The sequence below is a fragment of the Haemorhous mexicanus genome, chromosome 9, assembly GCF_027477595.1.
Source record: "Haemorhous mexicanus isolate bHaeMex1 chromosome 9, bHaeMex1.pri, whole genome shotgun sequence".
Classification (NCBI taxonomy): domain Eukaryota; kingdom Metazoa; phylum Chordata; class Aves; order Passeriformes; family Fringillidae; genus Haemorhous; species Haemorhous mexicanus.
Window position 1 is genome coordinate 30,214,137 of NC_082349.1, and position 19,591 is coordinate 30,233,727.

Consider the following 19,591-nt stretch of genomic DNA (forward strand, 5'->3'; position numbering starts at 1 on the left):
CAAAGCTGCTTCCATAATTGAAGCCTGAATGTAGCAAATCCTCCTCCAGGATGAGGTACCTCTGCTAAAGAAAAGCAAAGAAGAAATAATTGCAATGGTTAGCTCATACAGGTCCCCCCCATTTAATGCAAACAGCCCTCCCAGGCAGGTGAGGAGTTGATGGTCACACAGTGTCCTCCAAGCTGGAAAGACCAATGCTGGGTTTTGTACAGGGTCTGCAGTAAATGGAAAGCAAAGCCTTTGCTGGGCTGTCCATTAATAAAAGGCACCAAAACACAGCAGAGGTACCGGAGCAGGGGTGGCCACAGGCACTGAGGAGGCTCAATAAACACCTGTGCTCCCTGGCTCACACCTTCACACTGCCACTCCATCATCACATGCCCACGCCCGTGGTTTGGCACTGCAAGTGCCTGGCTGCCCTCTTATAAAGCTCCAGGACCTTCCATGTATTAAAAGTGACTTGGTTTTTTCCTTGTCCTGGAAAGAAAACAGCAAAGATTTATAAAAGTTCCACCAACACATAAAGTTTCCAGGGAGCAACATTTGTCCCTTGGTGAGGAAGGGATTGGTGCTGCTGACAGCAGCTCTGCAGAGATGTACCAATTTAGGAATACAAAACAAGACTGAGGTTCTGAAGAATGTAATTCCAAAACTGTTTTTTAACATAAAAATGTTTTAAACCATGAGTTTTTAAAACATATTTTAAATCAATATGTGCAAGGAGTAGTTTTTCTCCCAATGTGAACTCCTGCAATGATTGCTCAGTGCTATTTTCTGGTGTTATCAACAGTCAGCTTTAACAATAAGGAAATTCTTAAAATGTTATGATTATAATTAGGGCAACTCTAATGGGATTTTGTAGACTGTGATTGGCATCCCAAGTACAGCATCAGACAGAAAGGGGAACGTACAAGGGACAAATCTCCAGGACACAGTCAGAATTAGCAACTGCTTGGGTAATTAGAAAGCTCCATTTTATAAAATCCAAGAAACAAGATTAATTTATAAATCAGTTTATTTACAGATTTTGTTCTCTTAAAGTACATTTTGGTTACCAAAGATATTTACACTGGTGTACACAGGGACCATCCTGGTTATTTTACAGTTCTAAATTACAAAAAAACCTCCCCAACCCCTCCACATCCTTGGATCTGTCTACTGTGCAAAGCTGCTGTGGATGTGAACATGAGCTGAAACTGGCCCAAACCCCAAGTTACCAGGTTATTTACACATACACAGTAAATGGGTTTCCTTTCAGCATCTCCACAACACAGTACATGGGGGAGACCGAGCCTCCCAAAAGGCGGCTTTGCAAATGTGTATCAAAAGGCTCTGCAAAATCAAGGAAAAAAAAACCCCTTAGTAAATGCAGGTTAATTACAGTATTCCTTTTTCATCTGTATATAATTTTGCATTTAACACTTAAATTACAAATAAGTTCAATAGTTTGCTTTTCTCCATTTTAGTTGGTTTGTAAACACTTCAGATGCACTAAATAACCTTGTAAGATTCAACTGTTTGTCTGCTGAAAAGTACTTTGTTTTCCTAATATTCTTAAGGTAGCAAAGAGATATGAAAGTTGGAACTGCACACAGTTCCTCGCAGAATAGTCACCTAAAAGGTCTCTGTCACTGTGCTACTTCTGCAGGTACACACTTATTCAAGTATTGCAAAAAGCTAAGGCCACTTTTTCAAGAAAGGAAAAGGAACAAGATGGGATTTTTCAATCCCTCATTCCACCTTGTGAGCAACAAGCCTTCTCGGAAAGGCAGAAGTACTGATATTCCAGGGCTTGGCTCACAGAGCATCCTGCTGTTACAGAGGTACCCACACTCCGTGTTCCCACAAGCCTGGGCTTTCCCACCTGGATCTGAGATCCTTCCAAAGATGGAGCAGCATGTTCCCAGTGATGACAGCTGCTGCTGCCCCAAACAGCTCGCGGGTCTCAGCAAAATTCAAGGTCTGTCCCAACCTTGAATCTTCCTATGTGGTTACACTGAGATAACCAGGACGCAGAAATATCTTGTTCTTACAAAGGGAAGGTTGGGGAGAGAAGCAGAGAATTCAGCCTGTTTGTGGGACCTGTGGGACCCCAGGCTTCCCCATATCTCCTCACTAGCAGCCTGACCCAGCCCGACCCTTGCTTCATCGCAGTCATCATCAGTCCACAAGTACTCAACCCACTTGAGGTTTTGAACATACACTCGACTCAAAGCAACTCAACACACGTGAGGTATTGAGAAGGTATCACGTACGTTCAAGTCATTTTAGGGCTGCTCCTAGCAAGGATTGCTACCAAAAATAAATCAGTGATGTCTGCAAAGGAACCAAGCCATTACTTAGACGCAGCTTCCTTCTGTCCAAGCACCTATTAAAAACAGTTAGTGCTTCTGTGGAGGGTACTACAGCCAAAAGACAATGGGCACATGATCGCCAACAGGCCCCCATGCCCTGTCAGGCCTGACTGCACAACCTCCCCACTCCTGCTGGACAGACCAGAAACACCCCACGAGCCCCTCAGAAGAGCAAAAAGCCCTGGGGATGCAGGACAACCTTCTCAACACTGGCCACGCAATCTACAGAACAGAACCTGACCTGATGCTCCAGGTACAAACCGACTCTGCAGGTTTCTGTCCTCTTTCCATAATTGCTACCTATAAAAATAGCAATCCTTGCTATTGAAAGAGATACACCCAGGAAAGGGAATCTGAGGTGGTGACCCAATCAGTGACACCATGCTGGTTAAATCTAGCAGCTTTAGTTTGCTTCTGTCTTAAGCATCCAAGCGTTTCCTGGTTCAGCATCATGACATTTTACATGAACAAATGAATCACTTGAGAAGAAAAGCTGAGCAATGCTCCACCAAGACCATTTGACCCCAGCCAAAAGGCTCACTACTGAGGGACAGACATACATATGCCCACTGGAGGTGTCCCTATCCACCATTACCTCCTCCTTGTTCTTCCACTCGCAGAGCTCCCATGGATATGGCTCACCACTAACTCACAAGTGAGGTGCTGGCAACACTACATCTGAGAATCTGTATGGACCTCTGGCAAATCCAACACTTCCCAGTGCTGTCCCTGAAGAATTACCAGCTGTGTGTCATTGTGCAAAATGCAAATATTCCAATGATAGCTTTCAAAAAATCCCAAACAATAAACAACTCAACCAAAAAAAAAAAAAAAAGGTGGAAAAGAGAAACCAAACTGGAGCAGAGGTATGCACAGCAGGAAGCCCAAGAACCAAGCAGATGAATAAAACGGTTGAGATGCCCCTTCCATGCCTGTTGTGGGCTGCAGCATCTTTGGGGCACCTCTGAGGGCTTCAAAGTGTCTGTCTACACTCCAGTGCCTGGAGAATCTGACTTCCCTCTGGGTCTTGTCCCAGGTTAGCAAACAGGGAACATCCATTATTAAGGCATCAACGTTTGACCCTAGATTGTCTGTGTTCCTCCAAGAAAAACACTAGAACAGGAAGAACAGGAATCAGCACTCAGCAGAATGACACTGCAGATGAATCCTACGAAATCAACCATAATCAACCACGTAATATGGTGCAGAAGTTCTGGGAAAGGAAGGGAATAAAAAGAGCTGGGAATTTTCACACACTTTTTCAGCTCAGCCCCCTCAACTCTCCATTGTCTCTGAACCAGGTGCTTCGGTTTTCAAGCTCCACTCCTAGACCTGTCTTTGTGTCCCACCACTGGTCATTGAGGTTTGGCTGTTCCTACCTTCACCCCCTCGTATCTGCTTCATGAAGTTGGAGGTTTTGTGTGAAGAATATGGGGCTCTGGAAATTTCCAAACCAGATGCTCTCTCAAGTTTGTCTGTCTCAAAACACAAGACAGTGCAGTCAACTGCACAGGACACTCTCTTGTAATCCACTTAATAAATTATCTGAAAATAAATAAAAAACCCACAAGCACAAAACATGCAGACAAGTCAAGCACCAGGCACCTCTTTCTTTGGTGAATACACTCTGTTCTCTAAATTGTTCAAGTAACAGCTTCTCCAATTTCATTAGGTGACAGTAAGGGAGAAAGCTGAGGGATTGAAGGCCAAATTTTTGTGAGGAAATATTTTCCACTCCTGCATGTCTCGTGCCTGAGAAAATCCTGAGTATCCATTATCTGGGAGCAGCTGGTGCTCCAGGAAGAGAAGTGCTACACTGTAGGAGAAAAGTTGTCCATGGGCTCATCTTTCATGCTTGACATTAGGCAGGCTTTATCTTGCTCTGCCTCAGAGCAAAGCAGCAAGAATTCTTTACTTGTAGGCAGGAAGAAACATCATCTAATTTCCCTGGACTGGGCTGGCACCATGCTTGGTACCACATCACAGAAGAAAGATGAAAACCAGCTTCACGGAGACGTGAATTAAATAGGCTCTGAAGCAGAAGGAACTGATGCACATTGTTAGGACTGCAGGAGAAGACGTGTTAAGATTGTAACACTGTTCAGTATGGTAAGTCTCTCTTGATGACCAAAACCTGACCAAACTGTTGCTTCTCCAAATTACTCACATTACTAAAGACAAGTTGAGTACTGATGGCTGACCACCATTCCAGCAAAACAGCCAATATCCCAACTTAACCCAATCCTTTCAGGGAACAAGCCAAACATATCAAAGCCCCAGGCCGGGGCCCCGGGCAGCTGCTGACAGTTATGTGACATAACTGCATTGGCACATCAACAGTCTTGAGCACTCCTCAAAGCAGCCTCAAGTGAGGGATCAGCTTGTTCCAAACAATAAATCTGCTGTGAGGTCTTGGCAGCCAGTTCAGGTTCTTTTCATCCCATCTGAACTGCCTGGGAACCCCACGCGTGGAAGTCCAGCTGCAGCACGTGCAGGGAGGAGAACAGGTCAGGAGTCAGAGAGGCCTGTGACTCCAAGGTTGGCAGCTCTGAGCTCACTTCAGCACTGTCAGACAAGCAGTAGCCTCCTCTGTTTCTCGTTTATCTGGTTCAGTACATCAACAGTGTCTCTGATTAAGGCCTCGAAGATCCCATCTGCCAGCTGCATCTTGACACACAGCTCATCCTCGTCGTAGTTCACCCACTGCGCTTCTTCCTCGTGGAGTTCCTGCACCTTGGAGGGGAGAAAGGCAATAGAAACATTACAATTCTGTTGCTTTAAAATAATATTGCCTGCAAAGTTCCAGAAAGAGTCCAAAGCAGAGTGTGTCTGTCAACAACATATCTGTCTTTGTAAGAGATTACAGGAAACGCTTGGAATAGCAAAACGAACACAGATTGTTTGAACCAGGCTATTTCACTGTATGACTGTTTTCTACTTTTCACTGTAGCATCCATTTTAAAGGCTTTCATAGTCCTGCACAAGTTTTTCACTTGGAAGGACTCTGCTCATGGGATAGTCTTCGCCAACAGCAGAAGCTCTATTAATTAATTAGTCCCTAATTATGTTTTTGCAAGAAGCTGATTCCTTGTGGCTTAAACTGGTAAGAAGTAATGGAAAGGCCTTGAACAGGGCAAGAGAGAAAGAAAAGATTTCATTGCAGTTCAGTTTATATAATACAATAAGAAAACTTCAGAGAAACAACTAACTTCCAATGCTTCTGCATACAGAAAGACAAAATGCCTGCCTGTGTTATAAGACAGCATTACAACTCATTTGCACAGAATACTCCATGCTTTGTTGGATTTGACAGCATTATTACAAATGGAATTTTGCACCAGTACATTCAAAGACTACTTACTTCCTTTTATTACTAAATTGTTGACAAAGAAAATCCCCTTTTACTGCTCACTGACAAATAGGTGGTTTAGTATCAGAATGAAATATATAATTTCATTCAGCATATCAAGCCTTACTTGAGAGTCTCTCCAAACTGGACATCTTCAATTAAACTTATTAAAAATTTGTCTTACTGACCATTTCAGTATTACAGACAAACCTAAACACACTCAAACATTTTAGAAAAGAAGGAATGAATGCAAACATTACTTGTATTTAAAATGACAACAAAAGCCTGTTAAAAGCTCTGTCTCTGCTCAGCTTCAGCAGAAACCTCCTTTGCCCATAAATCTTACACTCTGAACTCAAAATACAATTTACAGTGTACAAGTGAGGCAGACACCTACACACTGCCAAACTAAGGTTAAACATACTGAAAAATCCACTAACCCAGGATCAGTATGTAATAGTGTTGTTTTCTGAGACAGAACATGAACTATAGCCCCAAGACACTCTCTTCCTTTTGCCTGAAGCTAAACCTCCCAGAAACTGGTGTGTTCTGAAGCTGACAGCTGCTGTGGCACAATGCTGATTCAATAACCCCAGCAGAGTGTGAAGCTAAAGAAAAGCCTGCTATGGGAACCCCAGGGAACTGGCACTGCTGCAGGGTTTGCAGCTATTCATAAGGTCCTGGTTAGAAACGGGGCTTCAGGCTGACAGCTCCTTTCTCCCCCTCTCAAGAGAGCTTGGGGAGAGGGGCAGGGATCTCATCCTGCAAACAGCTTTGGAAGAGTCACACTGCCTGCTTACAAATCTGTGCTACCACAGCAAGTGCCTCTTTCCCACACAGCTGTCAAGGAAGAGGCAGTAATGGCTTCATTAGGCTTGCTGCTAATAAGGAAGAAGCAACACTATTTGCAATCAACTTTGAAGGAGGGCTGTAGGTGAAAGATAATTTAAAGGGAAGGCTAAGAAGTGGTGGATAATCGGGTGTGGGTTTGTGTGGGGGTGAAATGTCTGAAAGAGACTCCTGAACACTCACACAGAAATATGCTGCCTGCAACCTGTATGTGCTGGCTGTAAATTCTGATAAAGTAAACAGCAGCATGTCCCAAGTCCTCCCATCAATAAAGAGGCATAAGACAGAAGCAGCAAATTGCAGACTGATCATGTGTTGTGTGTCTGCTTCATAGACTATTTAGATAAGGAAGAGACAGGGGTCATGAAAAGAAGAGGTGATGCTGAAAAAGGATTCCCTAAAAGCAGAAGTGATTTGGGAAAAAAACAACAGGGGGCTCAAAGGGAGAGGGTGAAGATGGCTGCTGCATGAAAGATCCTGGACATGGGGGAAGATCCTGAAGGTGAAGGAGATGGGTGGAGACAAATACCAGGGGATGCCCAGGGACCTTGACTGATGACATCCAAGGCTGGTAACCTGAAGCAGGTGCATGACAGTGACTGACAGATTTTCTGCCTGGCTCTCCCAGGCCAGCAGCCACTCCATGGCTGAAAAGTGAAGTCAAGACTTAGGAAAGGTAACACTGAGGGTGGGGGAAGCTAGTGAGTAAAATAATCAAGCAGGTTAAAAGCTCTGATCTCACTGGCCTCGAACAAACCCCAGTGTCCAGATCCATGCTAAGGTGCTGTTGATTCTGTCTCCCTGACAACTGTGTGATGAGACAATTTCTTTACTGTGCTCAAGCAGTGAAAAGAGATACAAGGGATAAAGAAGTAAATGAGAGAGAAGGTACTTGCTCCAGGCAGAGAAAGGCTGGATGTTTACCAGCACCAGAAAGAAAAACAGTATCAATTATTAATTTTCTCTTGCCTGTATCATTCCCCCTCTCTCAGAGGCAGAGGGCACAATTTCCTTTGGCATTAGGAAGACTTCCTCGAGCATGCTTTTGGAAAACTGCGAGAACGCGCAATCTGCAGCTGCAGGCAAGTCCTGTTCATGGTGTATTCAGAACACGTGTGCAAACTGCTGTGCTGCTTTGCAGCCCTGGCTGCAACATCTGAGCCAAGGCAGTTGTGACTCCTTTGTCTGGGAAAGGTTTGATCCATTTGTTGTGTTACCACAAACTGCTCCTAAGTAATTGAGACAGTTTCTTTAATATTTGACAACTACCACGCCTTGCATGGAAATGGGCTTTGCCTTTTCTTCAGTACTTTGCACTGTCTCATGACAAAAGTGAAACTTCACAAATTTGATACCAGGAAGCAAGATCTGTATACCAGAAAGAAACTGCATTTGGGTGAAGTCAGGAAAACTAGTTTTAATGAAACTGAATTCCACCCCACACAAAAACAAAAAGAGCAATGAAATGCAGAAGGCTGTGTGGTATTTTTTTCTGTCCTTTTTTTTTCTGTCTTTGTATGGACAATTTTTATTTTAAAAAAAAATTTAAAGAAGGGGGGCATGCACACAAAAGAAAAACTAGGAGATAACATGGTCACATGATCCTGCTGGCCCTCTACTAAATGTCACAGCACCTAAAGAGCCCCACTAAAGTAATATAATCAGAAGGGAATTTAGAGAGTGACTTAGCATGTTTTGATTTCTCAAGTTTCCTCTTCAAAAGCAAGAGTATCCCTAAAATAAACTACATTTAGGGAGTAAGTAGACTATTTGGGAGACTGAAAAGAATAAACATCCAGATATAGTATCTTGGATGAAGGCCAGCAGGAGGAAGGCAGGCAGGTGCATTCTCACAGCCCTCTGCTCTCAGAGTGCCTGGAAACCTTTAGACACAGCATACAATCAGCTTTTCACTCTCTTCTTACTGTGCATTCCCCTTGGGTTTAGATCTGGGGTGCTGCTGCAGTGGCACCTCGAGCTTTCCAATTAAGCCAGTTTGGTAGGAACAGTCCTGCTTTGTTGCAGAGCTTCTGCACAGAAAGAAACATTTTGGCTGTTAAATCAACAGGTCAGAAGATCAAGCACTTTGCAGCACTCTGCTGGCAAGCTCCTCAGGTGTGAAAACCAAACATAGGTTTGGCAGTATCATGTGAGCTCTGCTTTCTCAAGCTCCACATAAAAGAGAAGGGGGGCTGGCAGGGAAAGCAATGTCAGAGTTTGTTCTAGCCCCATGCAAACAGATCAGCACAGGGAGTTTTGGCTGAAGACCCAAGTGGAAAAAAAAAAAGGAGTGGAAACAACCTGATTGTCAGCACCTGAACTTAAATAAGGAGATATGAGGGTTCTTGCTGTAGTTTAAAAACAGGTTTTGAAAGATGCTGGCAGCCCTGATGTACCAAATGTACATTTGACATTCTCCACAAAGCACTGACAGCACACATGATAAAGGAACAACATGAAGGAACAAAAAGGGAAGAAAGCAAATACTTAGACATTGCTTGATTTTAAACAAAGTAGCTTTTCATAAATGTGAACTCCTGTACTTGTTTATTGAAAGCCAAGATTTGCTGTAAAGGTTAGGAACTGGAGCAAATATCCAGCATATCCCTGAAGAATCCCAATATAAATTCTTGTCTGAGCACAGAGATGCCTGATTGAAGACAAAAAGAATGCTGCAAAAAGGAGAAGAGGAAGATGTTCTGTTGTCACTGGCACTAAAACATGACTCACACATTGGTGTCAGTGCTGGGAAAGCACAGACCAAAGTGAAAATGCAACTAAAAGTGCAGCAACTGGAGGAAGCTGCAAAGCTCAAGGCAGAGCAAGGAGGCAACAGATTAATCCATCCTGTTCTCCCTTTTGTTCCCAGGAGGTGTGATGGCCAACCCTGAGGTCCCAGTGTCATAGAGATCACCAGGGCTGCTTCTCCCACTGTGCCCCTTCCCACAGGGATGAACTTCCACTGGGAATTAAATTCAATATGATAAACCCAGAACAGTGTATTCAGGCAAAATCAGGGAGAGAATAAGTTCAGTCAAACAGCCTGGCATTTGTTTCTGTGCCTAGAGAAGAAATAAAAGTCATGGCCAGCTCCTGGGTCAGACAGAACTGGACAGTCAGGTGCATTCAATCTTCTCAATATCACTAAAATACACAGTTGTCTCAACAGAAAACTGTGAAGGGATCTTTTCATTTTAGGGTTAATTTGACTTCAAATGGGAACAAAGAAACTGGGAAGAAACTGTGCTCTAATTTAAATGCAAGTAACAGAAGCCTAAGAATATAAATCTCTGTTTTCAAGAGATCATGTTTTATTTTAACAGTCATTGTCTTACAAGCATGAAAAGCATGTGGAGAATCAATGAGCTCACGTGTGTATTCCATGACATCCCCTACACACTGCAGTGCTGTTTACTGGCTACATCTTCACAAAAACTGGAACTAAGTATTGAATTGTGACTTTCAAAGATGGCTCTACAGCACCTAAACCTACAAAAACAATCTTACTTTCTCTTTCAGGAAATTGCTCTCTTGTACTACTTGAATACACTTTCAACAAAATGTGGAGAATCCTAAACCTGGCCTCTCAGTTTAGGGCTACCCCATCAGCTACTGGGGATAGGCAGCAGGTCTTGCACCTGTATATCCTCTTCTGGCCTTGGATCTGTTAACACAGAACTCATGACCTTAAGCTGGGGTTGACTAGGAGACAGAGAAAGCTGTCCAATACTTCATATTTCACTGAGATTTTAATAAAATAGAGTTCACTTTCTCTTGCCTTATCTCCTTAGGTTTTCAGTTAAAGGTTCCTCTGATAGTGCCTCACATCACACTATAAATTTGTAAGAAATGCCCCTGGACTGCCTTGTTCCTAAAGCATGGCATGCTGCAACCTTCACACAGTCATTCCCAGTCTTCAGCTGAAGTTTTATTACCATATTCTTGTGAGAACAAAATAAAATTAAACACATTATTTATTAGGCCAAACTTGTCAAAGCTCCATTAATCTTTGATATCTGGCTCTGCATGTAAATCACAGACTGGATTGTCTGAACTTCAAACATCACCTGAAGCACTCTGGATGCCTTCAACTAGAAGGAATCTTCCTTTCTAGCTGTGTTGCAAAAAATTTAGAAAGTTGGTACAGCTGCATAATAGCTGTAATATTAGATCCCTTGGGGATCTAAACATAGAAGTTTTTTGTGCACACTTTAACAACCTCTATATCCCAGAGTCAAGTGTATCAGGATGTATTGGGATCTGTAAATAGATATTCTATTTACATATAATTAAATCCCTGTGTTGGAAACCCTCCACTGATGGGCAATTAAAAGACCACATGACCCACAACTCCAAATTACTCATATGTGCTCGTGGTGTGGAATCAATTCCAGGTGTCATTAAGTGAAGCACAGTGTTAATGACAACTCATATTCCCAAGCAGAACCTTCACTATCATTACAGCCAATAAAGATGTTAACCTGGCAATACAAGACAACAAAGTAACTTTCAAAAACTGTACCAGACATGCTCCATCTCAGGCAGTTTTAACACTGAACTGTCTCTGCCCCTGTGGCAGCTGCATTCACTAGTTTAATTACATTCTCTTTATTACTTTAAATTAAATAATATTACTTCAAAATAAAAAGATTTTATATTAAAGTAAGAGGAAAAACATATTGCCATCTCAAAGAAAAAGTTTATTCCCAGTCATATATTTCATTGTTTCCTTCTGGAAATTCTTGCTTTAAACTTTTTGGGAGTGAGAGAATTTATACTGCAATCAAATGAGGAGGCAGAACTAACTCAAGTCACCTTCCCTCACTGGCACTGGACTTCTGACACCTCATGTACACTTTGTATTTTTAAACAGCATGAGTGAATACTGAAAATACATTCTTATGCCACACTTCAGTCTGGTGGACAGTACCTGACAAGATTGTTTGTTTCCATCCACTTACCAGTATGTGATCCACCCGGTCTCGTTTCTTCCGCCCAAATTTCATCATCTTCTGCCAGTCTGTTTTGTGGTTAGGCTCCTTCCTCAGGCTGAACAACTTCAGTACTTCAGCTGCAATGAAGTTCTACAGAACAGTAAAGGTGAGATTTATCACACTTGAGCTAAGAAATTAAAGGTATGCACAAAGCAGCTCCCATAAAAAAAGTCACACTATAGAATTCACATCAGCTTGGCAGGACAATTATTTAACCCAGAAGTGGGGGGGGAAACAAGACACCTACTGCTGTTTCAACCTTGAGAACAGACACTTTCAACACTACACAGAGGATTCTGACAATTTATTCTATGGGAAAACATTAAAGAAAAGCAGGCTGGGAATTTGGTTTCCTTGTCCTGTGCCCCTGCTGTCCCCAGGCACATGCTTCTGAAAGTCTTCTCAACTGACAGACTGATTTAGATGCTATTTCTTTCTTTTCTTTGCTTTCCTAGACAGTTAACACGCTGTATCTTCAGCAGGTTAATCAAAATTCAGTCAACTCCCTCAATTTCAGAAGAAACAGTGCAGGTGGAAGTTTTGTGTCCTGATGAGCCATATGGAAGGTTCTTTGTGGAGGGCTTTAAGGAAGACAGGTTTTTTCCCAATGTCAGCCCTGCAAGTTTAACCTAGGTCCAGTCAGGCTCTCATTTGTCCCCCAGGCTCTGTGATTTTGTCCTTACTTGAGCACTACTACCAACAACATGGAGGCCTCCTCTGGCTTGTCAAACACAACAATGCCTTCACTAGTCAAATTTTGGGTTCCTCTGAGCAATTCCTGCTGTCCTCAGAGAGGCTGGTATAGGTGTGTGTGTCTGAGTGAAAAATCTAGCTCATCCCATTTGGCCCAACCCTACCGTTGGATCCATTCCAATTTAGCCATACAGAAATCTGCTACAGCTGCAGGATGTCAGTATACCAATTTTATAAGATCAAGGTCATCCTGGCAGTTCTGCACAGAGGACTGAGGTTTAAAAACAACCAGTAGCAGTCATAAAGACAGGGAGGCCAATCTGTTGAGTAAAAAAGGACCATTCTAACAAATTTTCTTTCAGGTTGGTAATCTTCCTTTTCTCAACTCATCCCTTTGCTGGATCCACCTCTTATGATCTTTTAACACTCAGGTAAATGCCACTTCAGTGGTTTTCATCTTACTTTTCCTGCTCAACAAAGATTTCATCCTACCTTGATTTCATCCAGATCATTTGGATCTTTGACTCGGCGAAAATAAGCAGATGCAATCCTACATGGTTTCATCCAAATGGGCTGATTCAGATTAGGATCCTCAGCGAAGATTTCCCCAAAGATCTCTCTTGTTAAATCAAATACCACCTGAACAAAGGGAAAAGTAAAGGTTATGGCTTTTTTTTGTCCATGATAAAATTTTGGAGAGCAAGACCAAAATGCCTGAAGACCATACCTTTCTATAAACCTGCTTGTTTATGGTGTCTGTGTCCTGCTCTTGGAGGGCACCACTAAGATCTGTTTTAAGGCTGCAGCTTTGAAGATCGTGACCCAGCTCTTTCAGTTTCCAGAGCTCCTCAGCTGCTGCATGCACCATCCCTTCCACCTCCACTGCAGTGTGAGGGACCGCCAGGGGCTCCTCGCTCGGCTTGCTCGGCCCTTTCTGTGGCTCTGCCTGGGGCAGCACTGCTGGTTCCTCAGCTTGCTTCTGCTGCAGCTTACGGGAACTCAGGCCATAGTCCTCATCAAACCAGTCCTGGTCATCTCCCAGCACACTCAGGAACTCCCGGCTGAGCTCCAGCTCTGCCAGTCTCTTGGCAAGCTCCTCCTGGCCACTGGCACCAAACACGGGACTCTCCTGCGAACCAAGAGACACAGAGTAAATGTCACAGTGGTGTCACACCCTTGTGTCCCTCAGCTGACATTTTTAAATGCTTTACTGATGTAGTTAGCAAGAAATGGCTACCAAAACAAGCCATGCACTGGGATAAACAAAAATGTATGAGACACATACAGAACACACAGGTAATCTCCACATCATCCAACAGAACCCGGGAGAAAAACTGGTGCCACACCACATTCCTGATTCAAGCATCCCCAGTCAAAGGCACAATCAACTCTTAAAACCAGTGCAAGATGTCTGCTACTCACCGGTCTGGGGCACATGTCTGGAGAGGAAAGCTCTTCTCTGTCATCTTCCAAATCAGAACTTAGGAAGAAGTTATTCAGTCCGTCTGAAATCTGCTTTTCCACCTGCTGGGGTGGAGTAGTGGCTTCCTCCTTCACATCACAGAGCTCCTGGTTGCTGAGCTGGATTTTCTCATTTTTGATCTTCTTTATTTGCTGTAACTGATTGACTGTGTCTTTCACAAAATCTCTTAGTAGACTGTCTGTCAGCAAACTGACCTTTTCCAGTTGGTCTTTTGACTTTTCTTCTTCTCTAAGAGGCAAGCTGAGTTGTGCTTCTAACTGGTTCTTTTCTTTTGCTAGCAAATCCAGCAGTGGAGTTGCAGGCTTCTCCACAATGCCAGGAGAGTGATCATCTAACTTTTCAGCACATTCCTCTCCCAGTGTCTTCTGCCTCTCCAGTTTCTCAGAAAGGAAATCTGACATGTCATCCAACTGAGCAGTGGAAATCTCATCCACAACACTAGAAGTGAGAGGAGTGTGGCCTGCCTCCTCTTTTACAGCATCCTTCAGGTAATCCACCACTGACTGTTCTTGGGCAAATGAACCAGTAGCTACAGAAATCTCTTTTATGCTGTTTGCTTTAGATGACAACTCCTCTTCAGCCCTTTCCTCAGCTAAGGCTTCTGAAACAGCTGTGTCCACAGGAGCTTTATCCTGGGAATAGTTCTCTGTTGTATTTCTGCTCTGGCTTTCAGTTTCTTTCCCAGGTTTAGAACTTTCTCTATCTTTCTGCTCACCTGTGTGTTGTTTCTCCAGTCTATCATCAAAGAATGAATCTTCATCATCCTTATTTGTGTCTAAGTGGCTATCAACACTTTCAGTAATGTGAGAGATTTTCTGAGGAGGAGCAAAAATACCATGCTTTTCTCTGCATTCAAAATATTTAATCTCATCATAAGTTCCATTGTTGTTCCCTTCAGGTTTATCCAACTCCACACCAGCCCAAAACCCTTTGGCAAATTTAGTAAGCCCTTTGAACCGCAGTGTTCCAGGCTGGACTTTACTCACAAGTACTCTGTCTCCAATGTTGAAATTGGACAAATGATCTGCTTCTTCTGCGACTGAAGGCGAGGCCCACAGTGGTGAACAAGCAGGAGCCTGCTCTTGCTCCACATCTCTGCGTTCAGCATTCTTCATGAGCTCTGTTGGGGACTTCAGTTCCAGCAGCCTCTCTGAGTGCATGCTGCCAGAGACAGACCTGTCACTGAGGCACTCGCTGATTTCGCCATCGCTGCCCAGGCTGGTGGATCTGCTCGGGCTGCCCTGGGTGTGCTGGGACTGCTCCCTCAGGGACTTCCCGTTAGCAGAGAGCAGGGATCCCTCCAAGTCATCTCTGTAGCGCTCCCCAGGCAGCGTTTCTTCAGCTGAAGCTTGTTTTCTGGAAGAGGATCCTTCAAAGTCATCAGGGTACAACGGCTCTTTTTGACTCAAGGGCTGCTCAGAAAGCAGATCACCTTTTTCCTCTGCAGATTTGCTGAGTTTGTGAGAAGTCTCCTCTATGCCTGGGCCACTTACAGCATCTTTATTGGACTGTCTCTGTTCTAAGATGTCTTCTGTATCATGAAGACCTTCCACAGCTACATCTAACAGTTCCTTCTGAGAGAGTTTGTTTTCAGAGCAGTGATCCAGTGAACTCTCCTGTCCTTCATCTAACATCAGCAAGACGTCAGAACTCTCCACAGGCTTAACATCAGAACCTCCACTCTCATATTCCTCTGACTTTAAGTATTCCAGGTCTTCTGTAATCTCAGATTTATGGCTAATGCTAGGACCAACACTGGAGGTGTTTACCACTTTGTTCACTGACTCAAGACTCCTGCTAATGTCTTTCATATCTTTGAGACAAGCTGAAGAACTATCTGAGGAATCACCAGATCCTGCTCTGGAACTCTTTGGTAACACTGAAGCCAAGGAAGCTGTTCCAGAAGGTTCTCCTGCATGGATAGCTGTCACAGCCACCTTCTTGGTGTGCACAGACACAGATCTCTCGGTTCTTGATGACACAGCATCTTGGAGGAAAATAAAAAGTGAATTTCAGCAGATTGTATAACCCACATTGTTTTATTGCAAACTGCAATCACAGGGAACTAAATTAATATCAAGGTTTCTGTGTTAAAAGAAGATACAAACTGGTGCCTTGGAAACATATACTTCTGGCTGTCTGTCCTATGACAATGAGCAACTTCCAATCAGTTCCAGGGTTATAAAGCTTTCTTTCTACTTCTGTTCCTTTAACCAGCATCCTAAGGTAAGGACTCAGTTACTTGTTTGCAAGCCACAAATACAATGAAGATTAGAATGGGAGATAATGATATAATCATCAGCAGCAAAACAGTGAAAAGTGTCTGAACTCAAGTGGTAAAGGAACAAGAAACAAAAGAAAGTAAAAAGGTTGTCACTTAATTATGGTTTCATATACACCTCAGAAAGAGTAAACTAAATACTGAATACACAGGATTCTGCAAAAGCAGAATCCTGCTAAACAAAACTGCAAAATTACAGCTCCATCACCACCCTTTTATGAAGTCTCCATCCTCTCATAAAACCTCCTAGTGAATCAAGAAGGAAAAGGTTCAAGAATTTTCAAACAGTCAGTCTGCAAGATCTTAAATCTGTAGTATGGATTTTCCCAGTTACCTACCTGCATGTTCTGAAACAGATTCCAAAGATGTTCTAGATCTCTCTGACTCAGTCAGTGATTTCCAGTTTTTAGCTGTCTCAGGCCTAAGTTGGAAAAATCAAATTGCATGAATTACAGTTACACCAGAGGGTGATGTTTGGTTGGTTTTTTTTAATAGATAAAAATGGAAAGACAGGCATGTATAATTGTAACACCACACCAATGTGGCATTATAATTATAACATAAGTAGTTAGCTTTGTCAACATACTGTGACCTTAGAAAATGGGAACGGGGACAGATGAGAGTCTGGAGAGTCCTGGAAACTAATTTTTTAAAAAGATCAAAAATCAAACTTTATCTCTTTCCAGAAAAAAAAAAAAAGAAAAAAAAAAGGGAGAGAAAAGTTGGGTTGTTTCTGTTATTTTTTTAATTTGAATGCACTAAAATTGCACCATCTGCTGGAGAAAATGAACGCTTAAAAATACAGTAGGAAGTGCAGAAGATCAGTTGAATTCTCTACCCTTTAAAACCTAAGACCTAAACCAGATTTAAGTTGCAAAGATGAACAGGTTGCCTCACACAGTGCAGTGGATATAATGAGTGACCAAAATGGAAAAAAAAAGCCTTCAGGCTAATAATCCACACACAGAATTCTAGCAGAATTCTTGCATAACAGAATTTTTTTTTTTTTTTTTTTAAATTGAAAATAGAGCCTGAAAGGCTGGGCAGGAGAACAGTGAGGTGCATAAGATTACAGACATGGTAAATCTTATCTGTTTTGGGTAAATAGGTCAATTGGATACTGCTAATGTCCAGTCCTTCAAGGCACAGAAGTTAGCAGCTTTTCTTGTATCCATGGTTTTGGCTAAAACAGCTATCAGTTCCAAAATAATCTCAAAAAAAAAAGAAGGAGAAATCCCAGCTACCTGTGGAGTGGTGGTGCCTTGATCTTAGGTTTTTCAGCAGCAGCTGAGGATGGAGTTTTGATCTGAGGTTTGGCTGTTGGTGATGCCTCCAGATCTTGGCTCAGCTCTGCTTCAGTCTTCTTGATAAACTCATCGTATGACTGTACATGGAAACAATTCCAGCTGTTAATACACTAAACCACAACTACAATTCAACAATCCAAACCTAGTGAGTGGATAAAGAATACACTCAGTTTCTCTAGAAACCAATCTATTTAACTTTCCCAAAATCTACAGCTGCAATCCTAGAAATTTCAATGCTTTACTCCCAAAACCAAGTTACATGAGCACTAATCTTTAATCCCAGCTAGGACAGAATGCTGCTAGCAACCCATTACAGACAGACATTTTAAAAGGGAATGGTGTTTTTGCCTCAAGGCTCTGGCTCATAATTGGAAATGGTTAAATAGCCAGGTTGGATGGGGCTTTGAGCAGCCTGGTCTAGTGGAAAGTGTCCCTGCTCATGGCAGGGGGGTTGGAATGGAAGGATTTTCAAGGTCCTTTCCAACCCAAACTGTTCTGTGATTGTGTGTAATAGTCACACTTCCATCACAACAATGTGTCTTTCACAGCTGTTGATACAATATTTTGCCAACAACATCCATACTGTCAAGATTTATCTAAGGCTAAAGTCTGTTACTTTGCCCTTCTTTTGTCTCTTCCTGACCTCCAGCTGTTTGATCAAACTGGCTTCCTGGGCCTTCAGTCTCTCCTTTTGTCTCTTTTTCTGCTCCTTTTTCAGCTGGTAAACCACAGATTTCCTCTTCCGGAGCTCATCCTTCAGGGCCCTGATGCGTCCTTCGATGTCACTTTGATCAGAGGTGGTTTCTGAAAAAGTTACTTTTAGTCTTTACAAACTTGCACCTCACAAAACGATTCTGAGCAAAGCAATAAACAGTCATTCAGTAATTACAAAATACAGTCCAAGAAAAATGCCAAAGAATGTAATGCCAACATATTATTTACCATAGCAAGGCTCTTAAAGTGGGATTTCAGGTTCTAAACACTACCACGTGTGAAAGATATAAAAAGGTGTTGCATCTTGCTTAGTTTAAAAGACATAGTTAGGCTGTGATACAATAACTTGTTACCAAGTTTATTCACACCAACCACACGTTTATGCTCTTCAACATTAGCTGCTTGTCATGTTGGGTATTGCAGAAATTCATTTTTATATTTAAAAATACAACTTGGAACTGCACAGCAAAAATATATCTGAAACACAGGCTTACAGTTATAATACAGAGTTTCAAGTTGCAGAGGACACTTCATTGGTGAGAATGTCACTTGGGACAACAGACTTCAAACCAAGTATAAGTTTCTGGCCTATGCAGATTTTCTGTCCCCTAGACTAAATACATCTATGAAATACAGAGCTGACTGGCCAACAGCTGGAAGGGAAGTCTGTATGAACAATGCAGAGCTTGTCACAGCCCCCAGGTACTGAGATCTCTGCACGGTAACCCAATTCTACCAATAACTCAGCTGATTTTCTTATTTCTGCTGCAACAGCTTTCCTTATTTCCTGTTAGTCTCTCAGACTCTACACAAAGAATGCCTCAGTCTCTCATTAGTTGTTTTTTTCCACCCATGTGACATGTCCACTTGTTTCTTGCTTTAAATGTATACCAACATAGTGCAAAACAAGATCCTTGTCCCAGATTGCTGCTACCACAATTAACTATCAAAAACTCTTCAAAGTATTACCTGACACAGCCTTACTGGGGCTCCTCCCTGAGCTCATGTGCCCCTTCCTCTTCTATAACTGCAGCTCCCAAGAGGAGGATTTTGGCTGGTTGGTTTTCCTAATGCTCAGTATCACCTGTCCTGTTTTCTAGATGCTCATAAATACCCATTACTTTACTTGGTAGTTTAGAAAGTCAGTTACCAATATGCTTTGGTCAGCCAGCAGGAAAAGCTGACATTTCCCCAATCCATCTCCTTTTTGAACCTATAATGAAGGATTCCATTCTTAAAAATGGGCAGTAAATGCAATCAAACTACTGTATTCTTTTTGCATTAACAACTGTTGTTAACCATTTAAAGAATTTTAAAAAAACCAAAACCCAAACAAAAAGAATGGAATCTCTCTTGCTAATCAGGAGCCTTTGTGATGCCACTGTAATTAACAGCTCCTCCCTAACAATAAGTGACCACTGTGTAATTACAGCATTTCTTGATCAACTCATAAGGGAAAGATCTGCACATGCTTTCATCTTTGAGGACCTTGTCTACGCGTGCATCAGACTGACAGGGCAGTGACTTCACTGTTACTCAGCAGGCCAGAACATTTGTCTCTTTACAA

At 42.5% G+C, this 19,591-nt stretch overlaps 1 protein-coding gene across 6 annotated transcripts in view; it reads right to left on the reverse strand.

Annotated features, from left to right (window-relative positions):
- Positions 1–997: 997 nt before the first annotated feature.
- CEP350 (centrosomal protein 350) overlaps positions 998–19,591 on the reverse strand; it is a 70,682-nt gene continuing 52,088 nt past the window's right edge. For all 6 annotated transcript variants that reach the window (XM_059854762.1, XM_059854758.1, XM_059854760.1 and 3 more), the window contains exons 31-38: positions 17,954–18,114; positions 17,248–17,387; positions 16,342–16,424; positions 13,662–15,709; positions 12,967–13,368; positions 12,732–12,878; positions 11,514–11,636; positions 998–5,087 (exon numbers count right to left, since the gene is read on the reverse strand). In XM_059854762.1, the coding sequence (XP_059710745.1) occupies positions 4,923–5,087; positions 11,514–11,636; positions 12,732–12,878; positions 12,967–13,368; positions 13,662–15,709; positions 16,342–16,424; positions 17,248–17,387; positions 17,954–18,114 (3,269 nt within the window). In that variant the 3' untranslated portion in view covers positions 998–4,922. The remainder of the gene's footprint in view (positions 5,088–11,513; positions 11,637–12,731; positions 12,879–12,966; positions 13,369–13,661; positions 15,710–16,341; positions 16,425–17,247; positions 17,388–17,953; positions 18,115–19,591) is intronic.